Below are 17,976 nucleotides of genomic sequence, written 5' to 3' on the forward strand. Positions count from 1 at the left end.
GCACCTGAGTTCAAATCTAGCCTCAGATATTTGACACATACTAGCTGTGTGACCCTGGGCAAGTCACTTAACCCAGATTGCCTCACCAAAAAGCAAAATGAAAAGAAAGAAGTAACAAGCAGGATGATTTCAGAAAAACCTGGAAAGCCTTATATGAACTGATACAAAGTGAAGTGAGCAGAATCAGGAGATAGTTGTACACAGTAACAGCAATATTGTACAATAAAGAACTGTGAATGACTTAGCTATTTTCAGCAATACAACGATCCAAGATCCAAAAGACTAAAGATGATGCATACTATTCACCTCCAGAGAAAGAACTGATATTGTTTGAATACAGACTGAAGCATGCTGTTTTTCACTTTCTTTCTTTTATTCTTTTTCTTTTGAGTCTTCTTGTACAAAATGACTAATATGGAAATGTTTTACATGATTGCACATATAACCTGTATCTGATTGCTGAGGGCAAGGGAGGGAGAAGGGAACAGAATTTGGAACTCAAAACTTTTTTTAAAATGTTAAAAATTGTTTTAACATGTTAATTGGGAAAAAAATAAAATATATTTTTTAAAAAGTATTACTTTGGCAGCTAGGTGGTGCAGTGGATAAAGCACAGGCCCTGAAGTCAGGAGGACCTGAGTTCAAATCTGGCTGCAAACCACTTGACACTTACTAGCTGTGTGACCCTGGGCAAGTCACTTAACCCCAACTGCCCAAAAAAAAAAAACTGTTTTCTCCAATAAACCATAATAGCTCACATTCAGAGATCATTTTACTTAAGTTATTTCTATTGACTTCATCTGATTCTCATAACTACTAAAAGAGATTATACAAATATTATTATGCTTATTTTATACATATGAAACCCAAGGTCGTCTAGGCCAAGTAACTGCCCCACGGTCTACAGCCTTTAAGTGTGGAGTAAGAACTGAACCTTAAGTTATTAACTAAGCCCAAAGGAGGCGGACACATGACACTGCCTCTCTCAGAGTTTACAACCATTGCTTTGTGGAAACAACACAATATATACTAGCTCTTCGAAACGAATTAAAGGCAAATTTGTCATTTATTTCCACCAAGGCAGTGTGATGTGACCAGTCTCATGGCTGGGATGGCAGGAGGATCTGTGTTCCCTTTTCCTACCTCTAACTCCAAGAGATGTAGTTTGAACTCTCCCCTTGCTACTATCATTGAGCAAAAGATATTACACAAACAGGATCCTAATAGCACTTACCTATGAGTCCCCAGGACATTCTCCCTCTCCACCCCAACTTCTGCCCTGGGGATTATAGCATACTTGTTGATGTCTTTTCAAACACTCTAACCTCCCACTTCCTTAATCTTGTAGATGCCTATGATTGATACCTCACCCTCACACCTGATCATACCCTTGATCTGTCAGTTATCCACAAGTATTCCACAACACAACTAAATTCTGAAATTCTTTTTTCAGATCACAACTTCCATCATATTCCATCTCTCCCTATAGAATGCACCCTTCCTAAACCTATTCTTCACCCTCATTTGGCCATTCATTCTCCATTCCACAGTGTACTCTGGCTATCAACACTACTCTAACCTCACTTTCCACCCTTACCAGTCTCAATTCTATATTGTTCTCTGCTCTCTAATCCTTTCCCCCTCTACCCAACATTACCCAAATGCACACTGTGCCAAACCTCAATCAATTATTCCTACCATCCACCTCTTCAACTCTAACATACTGCTACCAAAGCTTGAGGAAATCATGCAAATAAGCTGCTGAGTCCACTACAAATTTATGTTTTCTAATCACAAACGGCCCTAACCACAGCAAGATAATTCTTTTAATCCTCCCTAACTGATTCTCTTTCTCAATCCCCATGGAGACTGTCTTCTCTTCTCAGATCTCCCTTTCACACTACCCTTTCAGTCCTTCTCAGGTGAGGAGAAAATAGAGCCCTTGAGTGAATAATAGAGCACTGCACTGAGAAATCAGACCACCTGCCGGAAGTTCCATAGTTTTCTCTTTTCTACATACACTTAAGGTCATCCTCCACTCTCTTCAACCCTTACTCTAGTCTCCTCAAAATGGCCAACCCTATCAACATATACCTTTCATCCTCTCTCATCTTCTCCTGCAGTTTACCCCCTCATTCACACCTACCCCCCCACTCCTTTAACTTCACTCCCTATCAATTGGCTACCCCATCAATGTGCCCAAGTCCTCCCCATCCTTAAAAACCCCTCATTAGATCCTACCACCTCCTCAAATTGTCATCCTATAGTATCCGCCCTACCCCTATTCCTTTCGAAGTCAATTCCTAGAGGGGAAAAATATCTACTCATTTCTTCCACTTGCTCTCCTTTCACTTATCAACTTTTTGCAATCTAGCTTCTAACCTAACAGTCAACTAAAACTCCAAAGTTACACATGATCTCTTAAATGTCAAATCTACTGGCCTTCTCCAAATCCTCATCCTTCTCAACCTCTGCAATTTTCAATACTGTTGGCCAACACTTCCTAGATACTGTCTCCTCTCAAGGTTTTCCTGACCTTGCCTTCTCTTTCTACTCCTATCTGTTCTCTCTTACCGGCTTATCATAAATATAATGCCCCCTTACTAAAAGTCTGCCTCAAGGATATATCCTGGGGCCCTCTACTCTTTCTACACTTTCTCACTTTGTGACTTCATTAGCTACTGATATCTGATGATCATTTCTATTCAGATGACCCCTAGACTCATATTATGTCCGGCCCTAGTCTCCTAAGCTTGTCTCAAATCTCCAACTGCCCAATGATTACTTTGAAACAAATTTCTTATAGGCAACCAAAGCTCTGCCTGTCCAAAACAAACATCTTTTTTCCCTCAAGTTTACTCCACTTTAGAACTTCCCTATTTCTTAGAGCACAAGCAACACTTCTAACCTTGGTGTTAACCTTGACTCCTCACTCTCCACATAACGCCTTTATCATGTCTCATCTAAAATTCTCCAACAGGCTAATTTCTCTACCATGTTCTAATTTATCCTCCACACAGCTTCTCCTATTCAACAAACTCTAATGGCTTCTATTGACTCTAGAATCAAATATAAGCTCCTTTGCTTAGCTTTTGAAGCCCTTTGTCACCTGACCCCAACCTACCTTTCCAGGAGCTGAAAAATAGGTAGGTAAAATGTAAACAGAAAGTGGAAACTGCTCTTTTTAGAAATTTGGTGGCGAAAGAGGAGAGCAAGGATGATCCCTTGAACTAGGAACACAGTTAAGAGAAAGACTGGGGTTTTGAATTGGGGAGGGGGGGAGGTCCTCTTTGGGGGGAAGGTTAGATAGGGGAGACCTGAATATGTTTTATAGGCCAAGGGGAAGGAGCTAAGAGACAGAGGATCATAGCCTTTGGAATTAAAGGGAAGGAAAAAAGAATGGATAAACACAGAAAGAGGACTCACGTCAAGGGAGTGTCTGTTGGGCTAATTGTGTCTAAGCTGTCTTCCCAAATACAGTAGGCTACCAATCCTTTGGTGGCTTCCAGGATTGCCATAATACTCAAAGACATTATTGCACACAGTGAATGCTGCCTCTCATAACTGCTGAAATCATGCATATCAATGTCTTTCAAGGGTCACAGAGGCACAGCATGGATGATTCCTGGTCTCACTTCCACACAGTGAAATATCTCATGTCCTTCTCAGCAGTCACAGGACTGTTATCAAAGGTCAGGGAAGAGATACCTTACTCCTTTAAAGTCCTTTCAGGGACAGCACAGGTGACTATTTCACCCCCACAAATGTATGCCTTCTATTATTTTATCAGTTTTCCTCCTCTTCCAATGTCAAAGAATGTGCTTCCTGCCTCTCTCCCAGGAGCTCCTGACCATCACCATCACACAGAAACGCTTTTCTTCTACATAGCAAAATCCCCAGCACAGTGCACCAGGTGTGAGCTTCGGCTCTGCTCTGCTGAATTCCTTTCTTGCTGGGTCATAAAAAGCAGTTTGCGGCCAAAGCCTAGGCCCCTTTTCTGCCTCCACTGCAATGAATTTTAGTACAGAGTCATTCCAGAAACCCGAGGGTCTAAGAATGGAAGTTTAAAGTATCTCAAAACTGAAGAAAGATCATATACTTTGCAACAAGAATTGTCAGATAAGAGCAATTTAACAATGCAATTAATTTCTAGACACAAAATAACATGTTAGTCTATAAACTTAAATATTATGGAAAATATTTTTAATAAAATTATTTTTATCACTTGACAGCATAATAGTCTGCATCAATGGAAAATAATCAGTTTGATCACATTATCTTTCTTTCATGTAATCAGGATACTATGACTAATTAGGTAATCTGTGATGTCTGCTGATAACTAAAACTGTATATACCTATATTTTAAGTTAAATTTCAAAAGGCAGAAAAATTCAATATATAAGACTATAGATTAACCTACATTTAAATTTTATCTATGGAAGTCCTTATGCCAAAACAAGATCCCAAGACACAAGTTATTCAGAAAGAAAATAAAGAGAATCCTTAGCTCTAAGCAACCAAACAAGGCTTTGCAAATCCACTGCTGTCATTTTCAAAACAGCTAAAAACAATAGATATGTCTCATATTGGGACAGTCAATGAAATATAAGCTAACAGTCAGGGACTGTTTCATTTTTGTCTTTGTGTGTCTTAGTGCCTAAAACAGTGCTTAGCAGGCACATAATAGGTGTTTGTTGAACAAATATCTGCAATTCATTCAAAAATCACCAGGCCAACCAGATTACTATTTAGTTATCCCGTGAAATGAAGTAAGCCCAGGGCAGCTAGGTGGCACAGTGGATAGAGCACCAGCCCTGAAGTCAGGAGGACCTGAGTTCAAATCCGGCCTCAGACCTAGCACTTGACATTTACTAGCTGTGTGACTCTGGGCAAGTCACTTAACCCCAATTGCCTTAAAATAAATAAATAAATAAATGAATAAATACAGAAATGAAGTAAGCCAATATGCTGAAAATTCTCCTATAAAATCGCATTCTAAATGAATTTGCCTAGGCAAATTGCCAAAGCTGACAAATGACTCATGTCTGTTATCCCAAACACTCATCTCTACTCAAACCTAACTTAAGTCTTTGTTGAAAATACCTAAAGCTCTAGCTGAGAGAGGAGACCTCCCTCAATAGCTAAAATCTAAGGAAAAACAGAGACCATAGAATTCAGGACAAAGGGAGAATTCAGGATGCCCCCCAGCACAACTGGAAATAATTTATCTTGAGAAAAAAATAAAAGATCATCACTGAGATCTCTGCCAGCCAGTAGGATAACTAACCCTCCCTCTCCTAGTGCAAGTCTTCTGCCAACAATCTGCCAAGTGTGACTACCAGACCACATTGGAATAAGAATGGCAATCTTCATCAATTCATCAGGGAGCATTTAAGGGATCAGAGCATTTAATCTGACCAAAGATATCAAAAACCAGATCTCAAGGTTACAAAACCAAAGATGTACCTAAAATGACTAGCAAACTGCTGGGGCAGCCCAAGGGGGAAAAGAGATTGATAGAGAAGTTATCTTAGTGTAAAATTAGAAGCACTGACTGGCTGAAATAGTACACAAAGGTAAATCAGGAAGCCATTAAGGCTAACTACTTCTATCTATAATAATACCTTCCACATTGACTACCACTGTTATGTCTAGTTTCAATATTACTTTGTAACATGGTGAGAACTATTAATATTTGATTTTGTAAAATTCACTAAAATTTTTTTGTCATTAGACCAAAATCTCACACCATATACCAAATAAAGTCAAAATGGGTTCATGATTTAGATATAAAGGCTGATACTATAAGCTGACTGGGAGAGCAAGGAATAGTTCACCTGTGAGATTTATGGAGAACAGAAGAATTCATGACCAAACAGGAGATGAAGAACATTATGAAATACAAAATGGATAACTTTGATTACATTAAATTGAAAAGTTTTTGCACGAACAAAGCCAATGCAACCAAGATTAGGAGGAAATAGAAAACTGGGAAAAGATTTTTACAATCAGAATCTCTGATAAGGGCCTCATTTCTAAAATATATAGGGAATTAAGTCAAATCCATAAGAAAACAAGTCATTCCCCAATTGATAAATGGTCAGAGGATATGAACAGGCAGTTTTTAGATGAAGAAATGAAAGCCATCTATAGTCATATGAAAAAATGTTCTAAATCACTATTGATTAGAGAAATGCAAATCAAAACAATTCTGAGGTACCACATCACACCTATCAGATTGGTCAACATGACAAAACAGGAAAATGATAAATATTGGAGAAGATGTGGGGAAATTGGAACACTAAGGCACTGCTAGTGGAGTTGTGAAATGATCCAACCATTTTGGAGAGCAATTTGGAACTATGCCCAAAGGGCTATAAAAATGTGCATACCCAACAACAGTGCTTCTATCCCAAAGAGATCACACAAATGGGAAAAGGACCCACATGTACAAAAATATTTATAGCAGCTCTTTTTGTGGCGGCAAAGAATTGGAAATTGAGAGGATGTCCATCAATTGGGGAATGGCTGAACAAGTTGTGGTATATGAATGTAATGGAATACTATTGTGCTATAAGAAATGATGAACAGGCTGACTTCAGAAAAACCTGGAAAGACTTTTATGGACTGATGCTGAGTGAAGTGAGCAGAACCAGGAGAACGTTGTACACAGTAACAGCCACATTGTGTGATGACTAACATTTATAGACTTAACCCTTCTCGGCAATACAAGGATCTAAGACATCTCCAAAGGCCTCATGATGGAAAATGCTATCCACAAAGAAGAAAGAACTATGGAGTCTGAATGCAGATCGAAGAATACTATTTGCTATTTTTTTTTTCTTCTGTTGTATTTTGTTTCCTCTTTCTTGTGGTTCCTTCTATTGGTTCTAATTCTTCCTTATAACATGACTAATATGAAAATATGTTTAATAGGAATGTATATGTATAGGCTATATCAGACTGCTTACCTTTTTGGGGAAGGAGGTGGAGAGGGAGGGGGAGAAAAATTTAAAACTCAAAAGCTTATGGAAATGATTATTGATCAATCAAAAGAAATTAATAAAAAAAGAAAAAAGTTTTTTGCCATATTTCAAGTATGATTTTTATTATACTCCAGGGCAAGCACAGGAATATTTCTCTTGTTTTATAGGGAAGTCAATGGAAAAATGGAAGAATATAAAACAGAAATTTTAAGAACTTTCCAGAAAAGTCTCTATTCCATGTATATTTAACTGTAAAATAATTTCTACCTTTCTATTACTGTGATCAAATATATACAATGTCTACCTTTCTATTACTGTGATCAAATATATACAAATATAATTTCCATAGCCTCTTTTTAATAATAGTCAGACTAACATTCTAGGTAACCATAGCTGTCATTTATATAGTGCTTTCAATTTGCCAAGCAATTTACATCCATAATTTCATTTGGTAGCATTTCCTGTGGGGCTTCTTTAATGAACCTCAGTTTCTCATCATGTGTACTTTATTCCATGATCATTTTTTATATGTGATTTTTCTCTTTTTCAGTCCTTCAAGGATCTAAGATTTCATCAGTGTAGATGTTCTCTCCACGGATGGAGACTGAAAGTCTTCTCTGCCTTAATTGATAGTTTTCATGAGGTACCACGGTTGAAAGTATCCATTACCCTACAGCTTGCCATTTAATGAGTTTGTCCAACCTTAGCCAGGCTGGTCTTCAAATGCCAGAAGTACAATCACCTGACCTCCTTGAAGCCTTTTCAGTTTCATAAAACCTGCCAGGGATTCTGCACTGCCCTACAAGAAGACACTGAAAGAAGACTTTTTCTGCAAGTATTATAATTACTGACATTTTATTCAAATTCTTTCATCACCTTTTATGATACCCCCATCACTATACTACATGCCAAAATCATTATATACCATTCAATTTATTTTCTAATTAGTAGACATAGCTATGTTTCAAAATGTCTGCCACCTAACAGCTGATGGCAGATGGGTGTCATACATGCTACATTCACTTCCTGCTCTAAGGGAGAAAAACGGAGGCAGCAGACAAATGCTCCTGACAGATAATGCTCTCCTTCTCATTCTTTATGTCATCATTTCCTCCTATCTCAGACAAAGGAGAGCAAAACAACGGAATTTTCCAAGATGACTTGGGAAAGGGACCTTTCACACAGCAGCTTCTGGTAAGCAATTTATGATTCCTTTTTTGAGCTCCAAGGTATACACAATAATACACCCCGGGAGAAAGAGGTGGAATCAGAGGCCTGGGCTCCAGGCCTAGCTCTGGCATTTACCCATCAAGGAAGTAACTATAGACAAGTCATTCCACCTCTTTTGAGTCTCTGTCACCTCATATATAAAATTGGAAGAAAAAAACTTACACTGCTATCCCTCAGGGTTGTGAGGAAATCATTTTATAAACAGTCATTTAAAAATTCAGGTATTATTACTATAAACATTGATCTAGTTACATAATTCTAAAATTTTCCACGTATGCTGTCAATTATGTATGGCCTTCTGAAAAGTAAAAATATGAAAAAAATAAAATCAGGTTTTTGACAATATCTCCTTTCCTTAAACTTAGTTTCTAAAAGACTACACATTTAGGAAATGAAATTTCTTATAAAGGTGACATAATATTTTTAATGTCAAGACTCGTTTATTTGCAGTTATTTTCTGAACTATGAATTTATCATGTGATATTAAATGTCTAACATATTTTAATGGCATTTCCCACACTTTCACCCCACCCAGGAATAGGTCCATCATTAGAACACTCCCCATTAGCAGTGGCATGCTTCAGAAAATAGAGAGAGACAAAAGGTTGGCTGACAATATAACAAGCTGCCAGTTACTTCCCTGAAAAAAGGCAAGAAATACCATATGGTCTGCAATGCACAACCTCAATTATTTTAATGTTACCCTTTTCTGGATACATTTTTCCTTTCAGAAGAGATCTCTGATCATGCATCCAACCTCGAATTACAATGAATATGCAATCTTAAACTGAGGGGAAAAACTCCAAGAAGTTACTCTGCTCCTCACCATCCCCAAAGTCTACACTATTAAACTACACTTGTACTGAAATGTAATAATGAAATTCATTTATTCAGACATTTCCAAAGAGAAATACTCTATATGCTAAGCCTAATTAGTTGCTTCATTGATCTAAAAAACAAAAACAAAACAAAACAAAAAAAAAACCCCTTGGAGACATTACACACCAAATTTGCTGTCAATCTGTCTGACTCCCCAGGTTCTTAAATTCTAAGGGTTCATTGTGTCAAAGTTTCCTGCTGCTACTTTGAATTGTCATAAGGATACTACTCCTTTGATCTTTGCTATTAAAAGTTTCCAACTGAACACTTCAGCAAAAACAACATACTACTAGACTTTTTTTTAAAGTAACCACATTAAAAATCAGCAGACATTATATTTATACACTAGATTTTCTTAGTTTTCATTTACACACCCAACATTAAGAACTTCAATTTTGAATTCTTCAATAAAGCAGGCATCTACTAAGATAATTAGCTTTATGTGTTATTCATATGAGTAATTATGAAATACAAGTATAATTTCCAGTATTGATGCTAAAATTAACCCACAGATCAATAAACACCTGACTCAAACATAATGTATATAAGAAAACATATATTTACAAAAATAAATGTTTAACAGTATAATTCTGACATGCCCAACTATTCAATGACACAAATTACACCTAAAAAATTATTTAATTAAATTATTCAATTAAATCATTCCAAATTGAGTTTATTTATTACTACCTAAGATTATCTGGATATCTGGATTTGAATATTTTGCCTTTCCCCTCTATAAAAGCTATTTGAAAAAAATCACACAAATAAAAAATAACCTATTAAAATTTGAAAAGCTGAATTAGAAATCACATTTTTATAGATCACAACCAAACAACCTACTCTTTTTAACAAGGCATAATAAAAAATGTAAAACTTATAACCAGCAATTGTCATTAAAAGTTTTAAACATGAAATCTGAAAAAAGCATTCTATTATTTTCTTTTCAAAGGTTGTGCTTATGCACACACACTTCTATAGAGGATTTGGAATTCATAAAGCTTCTCTTTTTTATTCCACACACTCAAATGAGGATAATGTTTCATTACTTTTCAAGTAGTAAACAAACTAACAGACACTCAGACCACAGGAGTCCAAGACTTTGACGTAGTCAAGTAGTAATCTGTGTATCCTTCCTATTTTCCAAAGTCTCAACTCAATTGTTTCGGGGTACACAAAGTTCATCTGTCCTTCCAAGCCTCTTACTCTTACATTCATTTTCAGGAAAAAGACCAGAGTCTAAAAAGTTCTCCTAGATCAGGATAACGTGCTTTTCCTTTTTCTTCTACAAGTTTAATAAGATGAAAACTGCTGATATAAATCCAGTATATTTGTCAGATACATCCCTTTATAGCACTCAGTGAAAATGATACAAAAGTATATTCTATTAATGCTTTTGTGTAGAGTATTAAACATCTGAGTATTACTATGATTACTCTATCATTAGTTTAAAATATGCCTAAATTGCAAATTTTAGGGCTTTCAATGTGTCTTAATTTTGTTTCCCTAATAAGTACTACATTGCATACCAATTATTCATAATTCTACATATATTCTGTACAACACCAAGAGCATAAAGAACTTATCAAAATGTATTCAGTGAATCTCCTTAAAAATTCCTACACAATAGGCTGAGAGAATAAGCTTATTCCTTTCTTTAAGTGGAGAAGAGAGCAACGAAGCATTTATTCCCTAGAATGGATACTCAGCAAGAAAAGATTGAAGTCTTCTACCATCCAGCCCAATCATCTAGAAATCTACAAAGGCCACTGGCTTATAGATTACCTTGAATTAATTCTCAAAATGTTAATCTTTACACTTAAAAAAGAAGGGGGGGAGGAGGCTGGGGGAGAGAAGGATCTTTTTTCCATATAAGGATAACTATGAATTAGTCCTCATAAGGCATGAAAATACTTTACATAATCCTATATAAAAATAACTTCTCTGTTCCTAACCCATTTAAATTAAGAATGTTTAAAGCAACATGAAATCAAGCAAAATCAAACACAGGAAATCAAAGACATTCACTCCCTGTTACCTGTCTCCGCTCCCTCCGAGATAAGGTGCTACCATGGAGAATTCGCCAAAGTGTCCGTGCAGCAATCTTTGTATCAATCCACAACAACCGGAAGCCATGATAATAGTGCTTCAACTCATCCACAACCTTCTGAACAAGTGATTTCTTCACAACCGCCTCTACAGTGGGGCTGTACACAGGCCCACCTTCTTCAAGCTTCTTATTTTTATCCTTAATAGACTTCAGGGACTTTTCCACTACCGAGTCATCTCGAAGGGGACAAGAAGAATGCAAGCACCGCACAGAAACGTGTGGAGGTTCCAGAGAGCGCAAATGGGAAAGAGGCGTCCATGATTTAGGAGATCTTATTACCATATATGTTTGTTCAGGTCTTTTAGTCCAACAATTTAAGTGATCGCTTTTGAAGGAAATGTAAACAGGGTGGACATGAGTGCAACAACCAAACTTAATATTCCTTTAAAAAAAAGAGAGAGAACAGTGAGCAATCAAGGAATTTAACTTAAGATCTAAAAACCATGGACAGCTATAGCAAGCTGAAGCAAACTAATATGCCATACTTTGTCAAAAAATACCTGTATAAAGTGGCTCTGGACAAATAACATTAAAATCAGTCAAGACAATATACTAACTAAATGCTTTGTGTTAAAATGTCTTCAGAGTAATTCGCTGTAGACTATTTACTGAAAAAAATTCCTTCTTGAGTCAAGAAACTAACCACTTTTCTTTTACCATAAATCTATATAAATAACATGAAAGGGAAATTTTGAAGTCTCTCGCCTCCAAGGTGACCTATTTATAAATGTTTGAATGGCTGGTTCCTATGGAGTTTGAATAAAAAGAAAAGACAGAAGTGGTCTGATTGGCTAGCTCAATTGGGTAAGACATGATACCAATGAAGACAGGATTGTCAGATTGATCTACATCGAAGTAAGAGGTTTTCCTCTTCTTCTGAAATCCCAAGGTACTCCAAAAAAGTATAAATCAAGCTTATCTTTATGGTCAATAGGTAGGCTCTGAATGTATGATTCTCAGGAACCATATAGCCTTCAAAATATCCCCATAACACAATTCTCCAAAAAAGGGGAGGAAGAATTTTTCCTTCTATAATCTGGCATAAAAGGTAAAATTCCTAATTGATTTTTTTTGAACTACTTGTAAATTTTTAACACAATGGAGTTATATTCAAAGTATAATCAGTTAAGTATAAATGATTCAGTCTCATCTTCCTCAGCTTCTCTGTAGTTAATGTCATAGATCAACCCTCCCCAATCCCTCCCCATTCTGGGTACCTCACCAACCTTGGCTCTCTTATACAGCTATTTTCTAAATGGAGCTATTTTCCACAGTTTTCCCCAATGTCTCTTCCAAGGTCTAGACCTGTACATCCAAATACCTTGCCTACAAGACCTCACCACCACCCTCTGAGATTCTCCAAATTAGATCAAATTAGTACTTTGATACTTGACCTCAATGTAAATTTGGTCATAGGTTAAGGGTCATAAATAAATGAAATTCGGAAAATTATGTTCAGGAGCAAAGAATAAGACAGACCAAAAAATTGTATAAACACACACACACACACACACACACACACACACACACGGACACACAGAGTAGTTTCACACCTATAAATCATTAATACTTTAATGCCTTAAAAGTCTCTTCCTCAACAAGGTGTTTATGTTCACTATTGCTGTGGAAATGTAAAATCCAAATTGAAGAGGGATTTCCTCTAAAGAGGTGCTCCAGATCAACTTGCTGCTATTAGATCATGCTAATTGCACCAAGCCCTTCTCATCTAGAAGAACAAGATAACGATAGGGAAAAAACTTCCTATAGAAGTAATACTTGCAATGTAACAGGTTAGAATTTCAAGACTTGTCTCTAAAACCTCATTATTTCCTCCTAAACCTTATCCCTACAATACTAGTAGATATCACCAGGTGACAGTAGTGCCAAGCACCACTTCTGCAGCTCAGCAAACACTGGGGACTTTCATAAACAAGATTAAAATATGCATAGAGAAGACAAATATTTTTCAACAAAAACCTAACTGTGAAAACAATTTGTATTATATAATAGTTTCCATAAAAATGAAATTAAAAAGAAAAACACAATAAAGATCTCAAATGAAGAGAAAGACGGCAAGTACTTCACTGCTTGGTTTACTTGTTATCAGTTACTACTTAATAATACGCCAAGAACTATTCTAAAGCTAGAGACACAAAGACTCTAAAACTTCACTTAAAAGGGAAAATCTTCAGGGCCATTCATGTACAGGCCCTGTCTAACATGACATGGCGCTGCTTGAAAAGCCTCTAAAGCTAGCTACTTCATGCCTTAGGCTTAGACATTTGCATCACACTTTTAGTCATAGCCTTACTCTCCCTTTCTTCCTCAGTAAGACCCTACTCCACCTCTCAAAACGTAGACAGATAGGGGCAGCTAGGTGCTGAAGTGGACAGAGCTCTGGCCTTGAAGTCAGGAGGACTCGAGTTCAAATCTGGCCTCAAACATTTGACACTTACTAGCCTGCGCAAGTCACTTAACCCCAACTGCCTCACCAAAAAAAAGTAGCCAGATTTAGATAAGACCTCAAATGAACTAAAAAGCTCCATTCTTTCCTCTCATAATCATAACAGAAAAGGGGAAGGGCATTTTGGTTTTCCTTTTTCCCATTTAATCTAAGACCTCTGATCCTAAATTCCTAACCAGAAAACTACTTCTCCAGGGGTGCCTGGAGAATACCATACCTGGTATTCACAAAAGTTCATAACATCAAAGGCACCCTCTATTCCCCTTCACCTCTTATATCCAATCCATTGCCATGGCCTTCTATTCTAACTAAGGTTCTCTTATATCTGGTCCCATTCTCTTTCCTTACATGCCATTCTAGTTAAGGATCTCATCCCTTCTAAACAATGCTTAGGACCACTACAAAGAGATTTAAAAAAAGAAAAGAAAAGAAAAGGGCCTATAAGTACAAAAATATTTATCCCAGCTCTTTTTGTGGTAGCAAAGAATTGTAAAGTGAAGGGAATGCCCATCAATTGGAGAATGGTAGCTAAACAAGTTGTGGTATATGATTGTGATGGAACACATATTATGCTATAAAAAAAGACAAGCAGGATGTTTTCAGAAGAACCTGGGAAGACTTACATGAACTCATGCAGAGTGAAGTGAGCAGAACCAAGAGAACATTGTACACAACAACCGCAACACTGTATGATAATCTACTGTGAATGACTTAGCTCTTCTCAGAAATACAATGATATAAGACAATTATGAAGGACTCTTGATGAAAATGCTGTCCTGATAAGAGTCTGAATGCAGGTAAAAACATACTTTTTTTTACTTTATTTTTCTTGGGTTTTGGGGGGGAAGAGGGATCTGTGTTTTCTTTTACAACATGATTAATACAGAAATATGTTTTGCATGCCTGTACATGGATAATCTATATCAAACTGCCTGCCTTCTTAATGAGAAGAGGAAGGGAGGAAGGGAGAGAATCTGGAAATCAAAATTTTTAAAAAATAATGTTAAAAATCTTTACATATAATTGGAAAAAAAATTTTTTTAAATGCTTAGCACCAGCTCTGATAAGGTACATAAGACCTTCAAAAATTCCTTGCCCTTACTATGGGAAATAAATATGACTCTCAAACTGAGATCATTAATGCCCCAAATTCAAGTACTGGTTACAACAAAAAATACCTCACCAAGCTCTTCCTGTATATTTATACTCTAAATCCACATGCTGATAAATGATCATTTTTTAATCTTAGAATTTGAAAGTATATTTTAAACACTCATTTCAGATTATTAAAATGTTTAAATGTCATTTTTTTTATTAACAATACCTTTTGTTTTAGTATCAGTCATTTCCAGATATACCCCTACCCACCCACTGAGCCTTTCCTCGTAATATAAAACCAACACATACAGCAATGACATCTAATAGCATAAGCTGCATTCCACATCCAGGCTCCTGCTTTTCTAAGAAAAAGAAGGAAGTCCATGCATTTCTGTGGGCCCATGATTAGGCATTATAATTACATAATTATCTAGAATTACTCTTCATTTTCATACTCTACTCTTTTATACTGCTGTAGTCATTGTACACTGTAGTCTTAGTTGTTTCTAATTCATTCTGACACTTTGTTCATTTAAGTCATCTTGAATGGGAATTCTCTGAATTCCCCATATTCAACATTTCTTACTGTCATTCTCTGATCAATAGATGCCCATTTTGTTTCTATTTTTTTCTTACTGTAAAAGAGCAGCTAAAAATCTTCTGGAATATATGAGGCCTTTTTTCCTTTTACTTCTTTGAAGTAATCCACACTAATCCAAGAGTAGATCTGAAGAACAGCTTTGTAAACTGTAACACTATTTAAATTAAGATATTATTATAATTTCTTTATTTATTTGGTATCTATATGGATGTGCACACTCAATCAATATTTGCTGAATCTCTATTACCTCTTAACAAAAATAGTGAGTTGGCCATACTTTTTTCTTCTATTTTATAGAAATGTCTACTTAAAACATTGTAAACTGGTTTCTACAAAAGTAAAATAGTTTAATTTCAGAGAAAGTGGCACTTTCATCATCAGATGTTAATGGATTTTTTAAAAAGTTGGAATTAATTTGTGAAGCAGTTAAAGAACTTTATGCTTTATAATGCTTAATATAATGTTTAAGTAGTAGTAAAATTTGCTCCCTGCCACTGCTCTACAGTACAGCAGAAACCTTAAAATGAAATTAGGTTTTAATTAATTAATTTAATTAATCTTATCTCTAAGCCCCAGTTTCAGAATTCAGCATTTCAGTATGAATTGTTCAATCAAAAAATGAAACTGCTGTAAAACACAGATCACGAAATACTGCAGATGAAGGACTGTAAAAAGGTTCAATTTAATTTATTTTGCAAGAATCACAATTATAAAGCCATTTTTTCCTCAAATTCTAATGGTCATATTTTATGCTACCTACTAGAATAATACCTTGGAAGAGATAAGAGGAAATAAATTTCAAATGATCAAAGGCTATTTCAGGTAATGCTTTAAAAAAAAAAACTAAAGGTAGAATCTAAAGGAAAATAAATTTAGAGACTGATTTTCTCTACAATGATCTGAAGACACATCTATTAGGATCACACAGTGAACTCAGAAACCAACTGTATTAAAACTTATAGTCAAGTCCTATTATGTATTTTTTTAAACACTTTATTTCTTAAGATACTTGAGGAAGGGAAAAAACTAAATGCCCCTTTAATCATTATTAGCATTCTTATCAACTGAAATTTGGTTAAAATTTTCATAACAGACCGAGATATGTGAAAAGCAAAGTCAACAACCTGACACCTTCAACAAAAAATTAGATGTAAAAATTTTTAATTTACTAGTCTCCTATATGAATTCCTTAAAAGAAACTGCATAATTTTGATACTGAGTCATTTAAATGGATGTAGCAGATAACTGAAGGTTATCTAAATTGCTAAATTGCTTTAATTAGTTAATGCTAAATTGCATTAAAAAGCAAAAGGTGTAGAGGAGCGGAGTCAAGATGGCAGCGTGAAAGCTGTGACTTGCTTGAGCTCTCCCCAAACACCTCCAAATACCTATAAAAAATGGCTCTAAACAAAAAAAAGCAAAAGGTGACATCAACTCACCAGAAATAAATGACTTTATCTCTCTCTCTTTTTTTTAAATGCCATTAGCACAATTAGTATCTCTGGATAAATTTACAAGCAACAAACTTCTTTATCATATTATTCAATGAACAATCTTTTTAGGCAAGATTATAATTTCGAGTGGTCCTCATAATCTATTGTAAACTCCTAAAGATCAGAAACCATTATTTTTATACTATCCCTAGGCAATGCCATATACAGTTCACAAAGTGAGCACTTAAATGCTCTTGAATTAATATACCTCCATTAGGGAGGCTGAAAAGTCAGTCACTAAACATTTATTAAGTGCCTATGATGTGCCAGACACTGTGCTAAGTAATGAGGAGCTCACAGTAGATTAGGGAAAAGGAATACAGGAGGCAGAATACAGGCCTTTAAGTGCCAGGCTGAAAAATTTGCATTTGATTCTAGCAGCATTCTGGTAAAATCAAGTTCTGGTAGTACCAAATTCTTGAGCAGGAGAGTGACCAGGTTTAAGTTAAGATTAAGTAAGATTATTTTGGTAATTGTGTCAAGGATAGACTGGAAAGAAGAAATTGGAAGCAAGGAGACCAACTGGAAGAATACTGCAATAATGCAGAAAATAAATAAGTGATGAACAAGGATAGTGGTCATATGAATGGTGACAAATGGAGAGATGCAAAATTTTCATGGAGGTACAATGACAAGGCCTGGTAACTAATGGTATGTTGGAGGAAGGGGAGGAAAAGAAGAGATTAGGGGGATTAGGAAAATGGAAGAATCAAGGATGTCTCTGAGGGTACAAACCTGGGCCACTGGAAGGACAATAGTGCCTTCAACACAGATGGGGCAAAGTCTAGAGAAGGGTCAAGTTAAAGGGGAAAGATAATGCACTCCATTGTGGACATGCTAAGTTTAAGATGCAGATGACATGTCCAGGTGAAGATATGTCTCACAGGCAGTTGGCAATAAAGGGCAATTCTGTAATTATGAAAAGTAATGAGTTAAATATGTAGATCTGGGAGTAATTTGCATAAAAGATACATGGCAACTTAATACAATAAATTTAAAGTGAGAATATAAAAAGTAGGCCCAGAATAGAGCTATGGGGCCTACTACTACTACTAGTACTACTACTAGTACTACTACTACTACTACTACTACTACTACTACTACTACTACTACTA

At 36.0% G+C, this 17,976-nt stretch overlaps 1 protein-coding gene across 2 annotated transcripts in view; it reads right to left on the reverse strand.

Moving 5' to 3' along the window:
• Window positions 1-17,976, reverse strand: part of LETM1 (leucine zipper and EF-hand containing transmembrane protein 1) — an 80,485-nt gene that overhangs the window by 42,527 nt on the left and 19,982 nt on the right. The window contains exon 3 of one of the 2 annotated variants that reach the window (XM_027836274.1): window positions 11,134-11,587. In XM_027836274.1, coding sequence (XP_027692075.1) covers window positions 11,134-11,587 — 454 coding nt within the window. Of the gene's footprint in view, window positions 1-11,133; window positions 11,588-17,976 lie in introns of those variants that run through there. The other variant, XM_027836275.1, reaches the window with a different exon arrangement.

Source organism: Vombatus ursinus, unplaced genomic scaffold (assembly GCF_900497805.2).
Source record: "Vombatus ursinus unplaced genomic scaffold, bare-nosed wombat genome assembly UNPS02014818.1, whole genome shotgun sequence".
NCBI lineage: Eukaryota > Metazoa > Chordata > Mammalia > Diprotodontia > Vombatidae > Vombatus > Vombatus ursinus.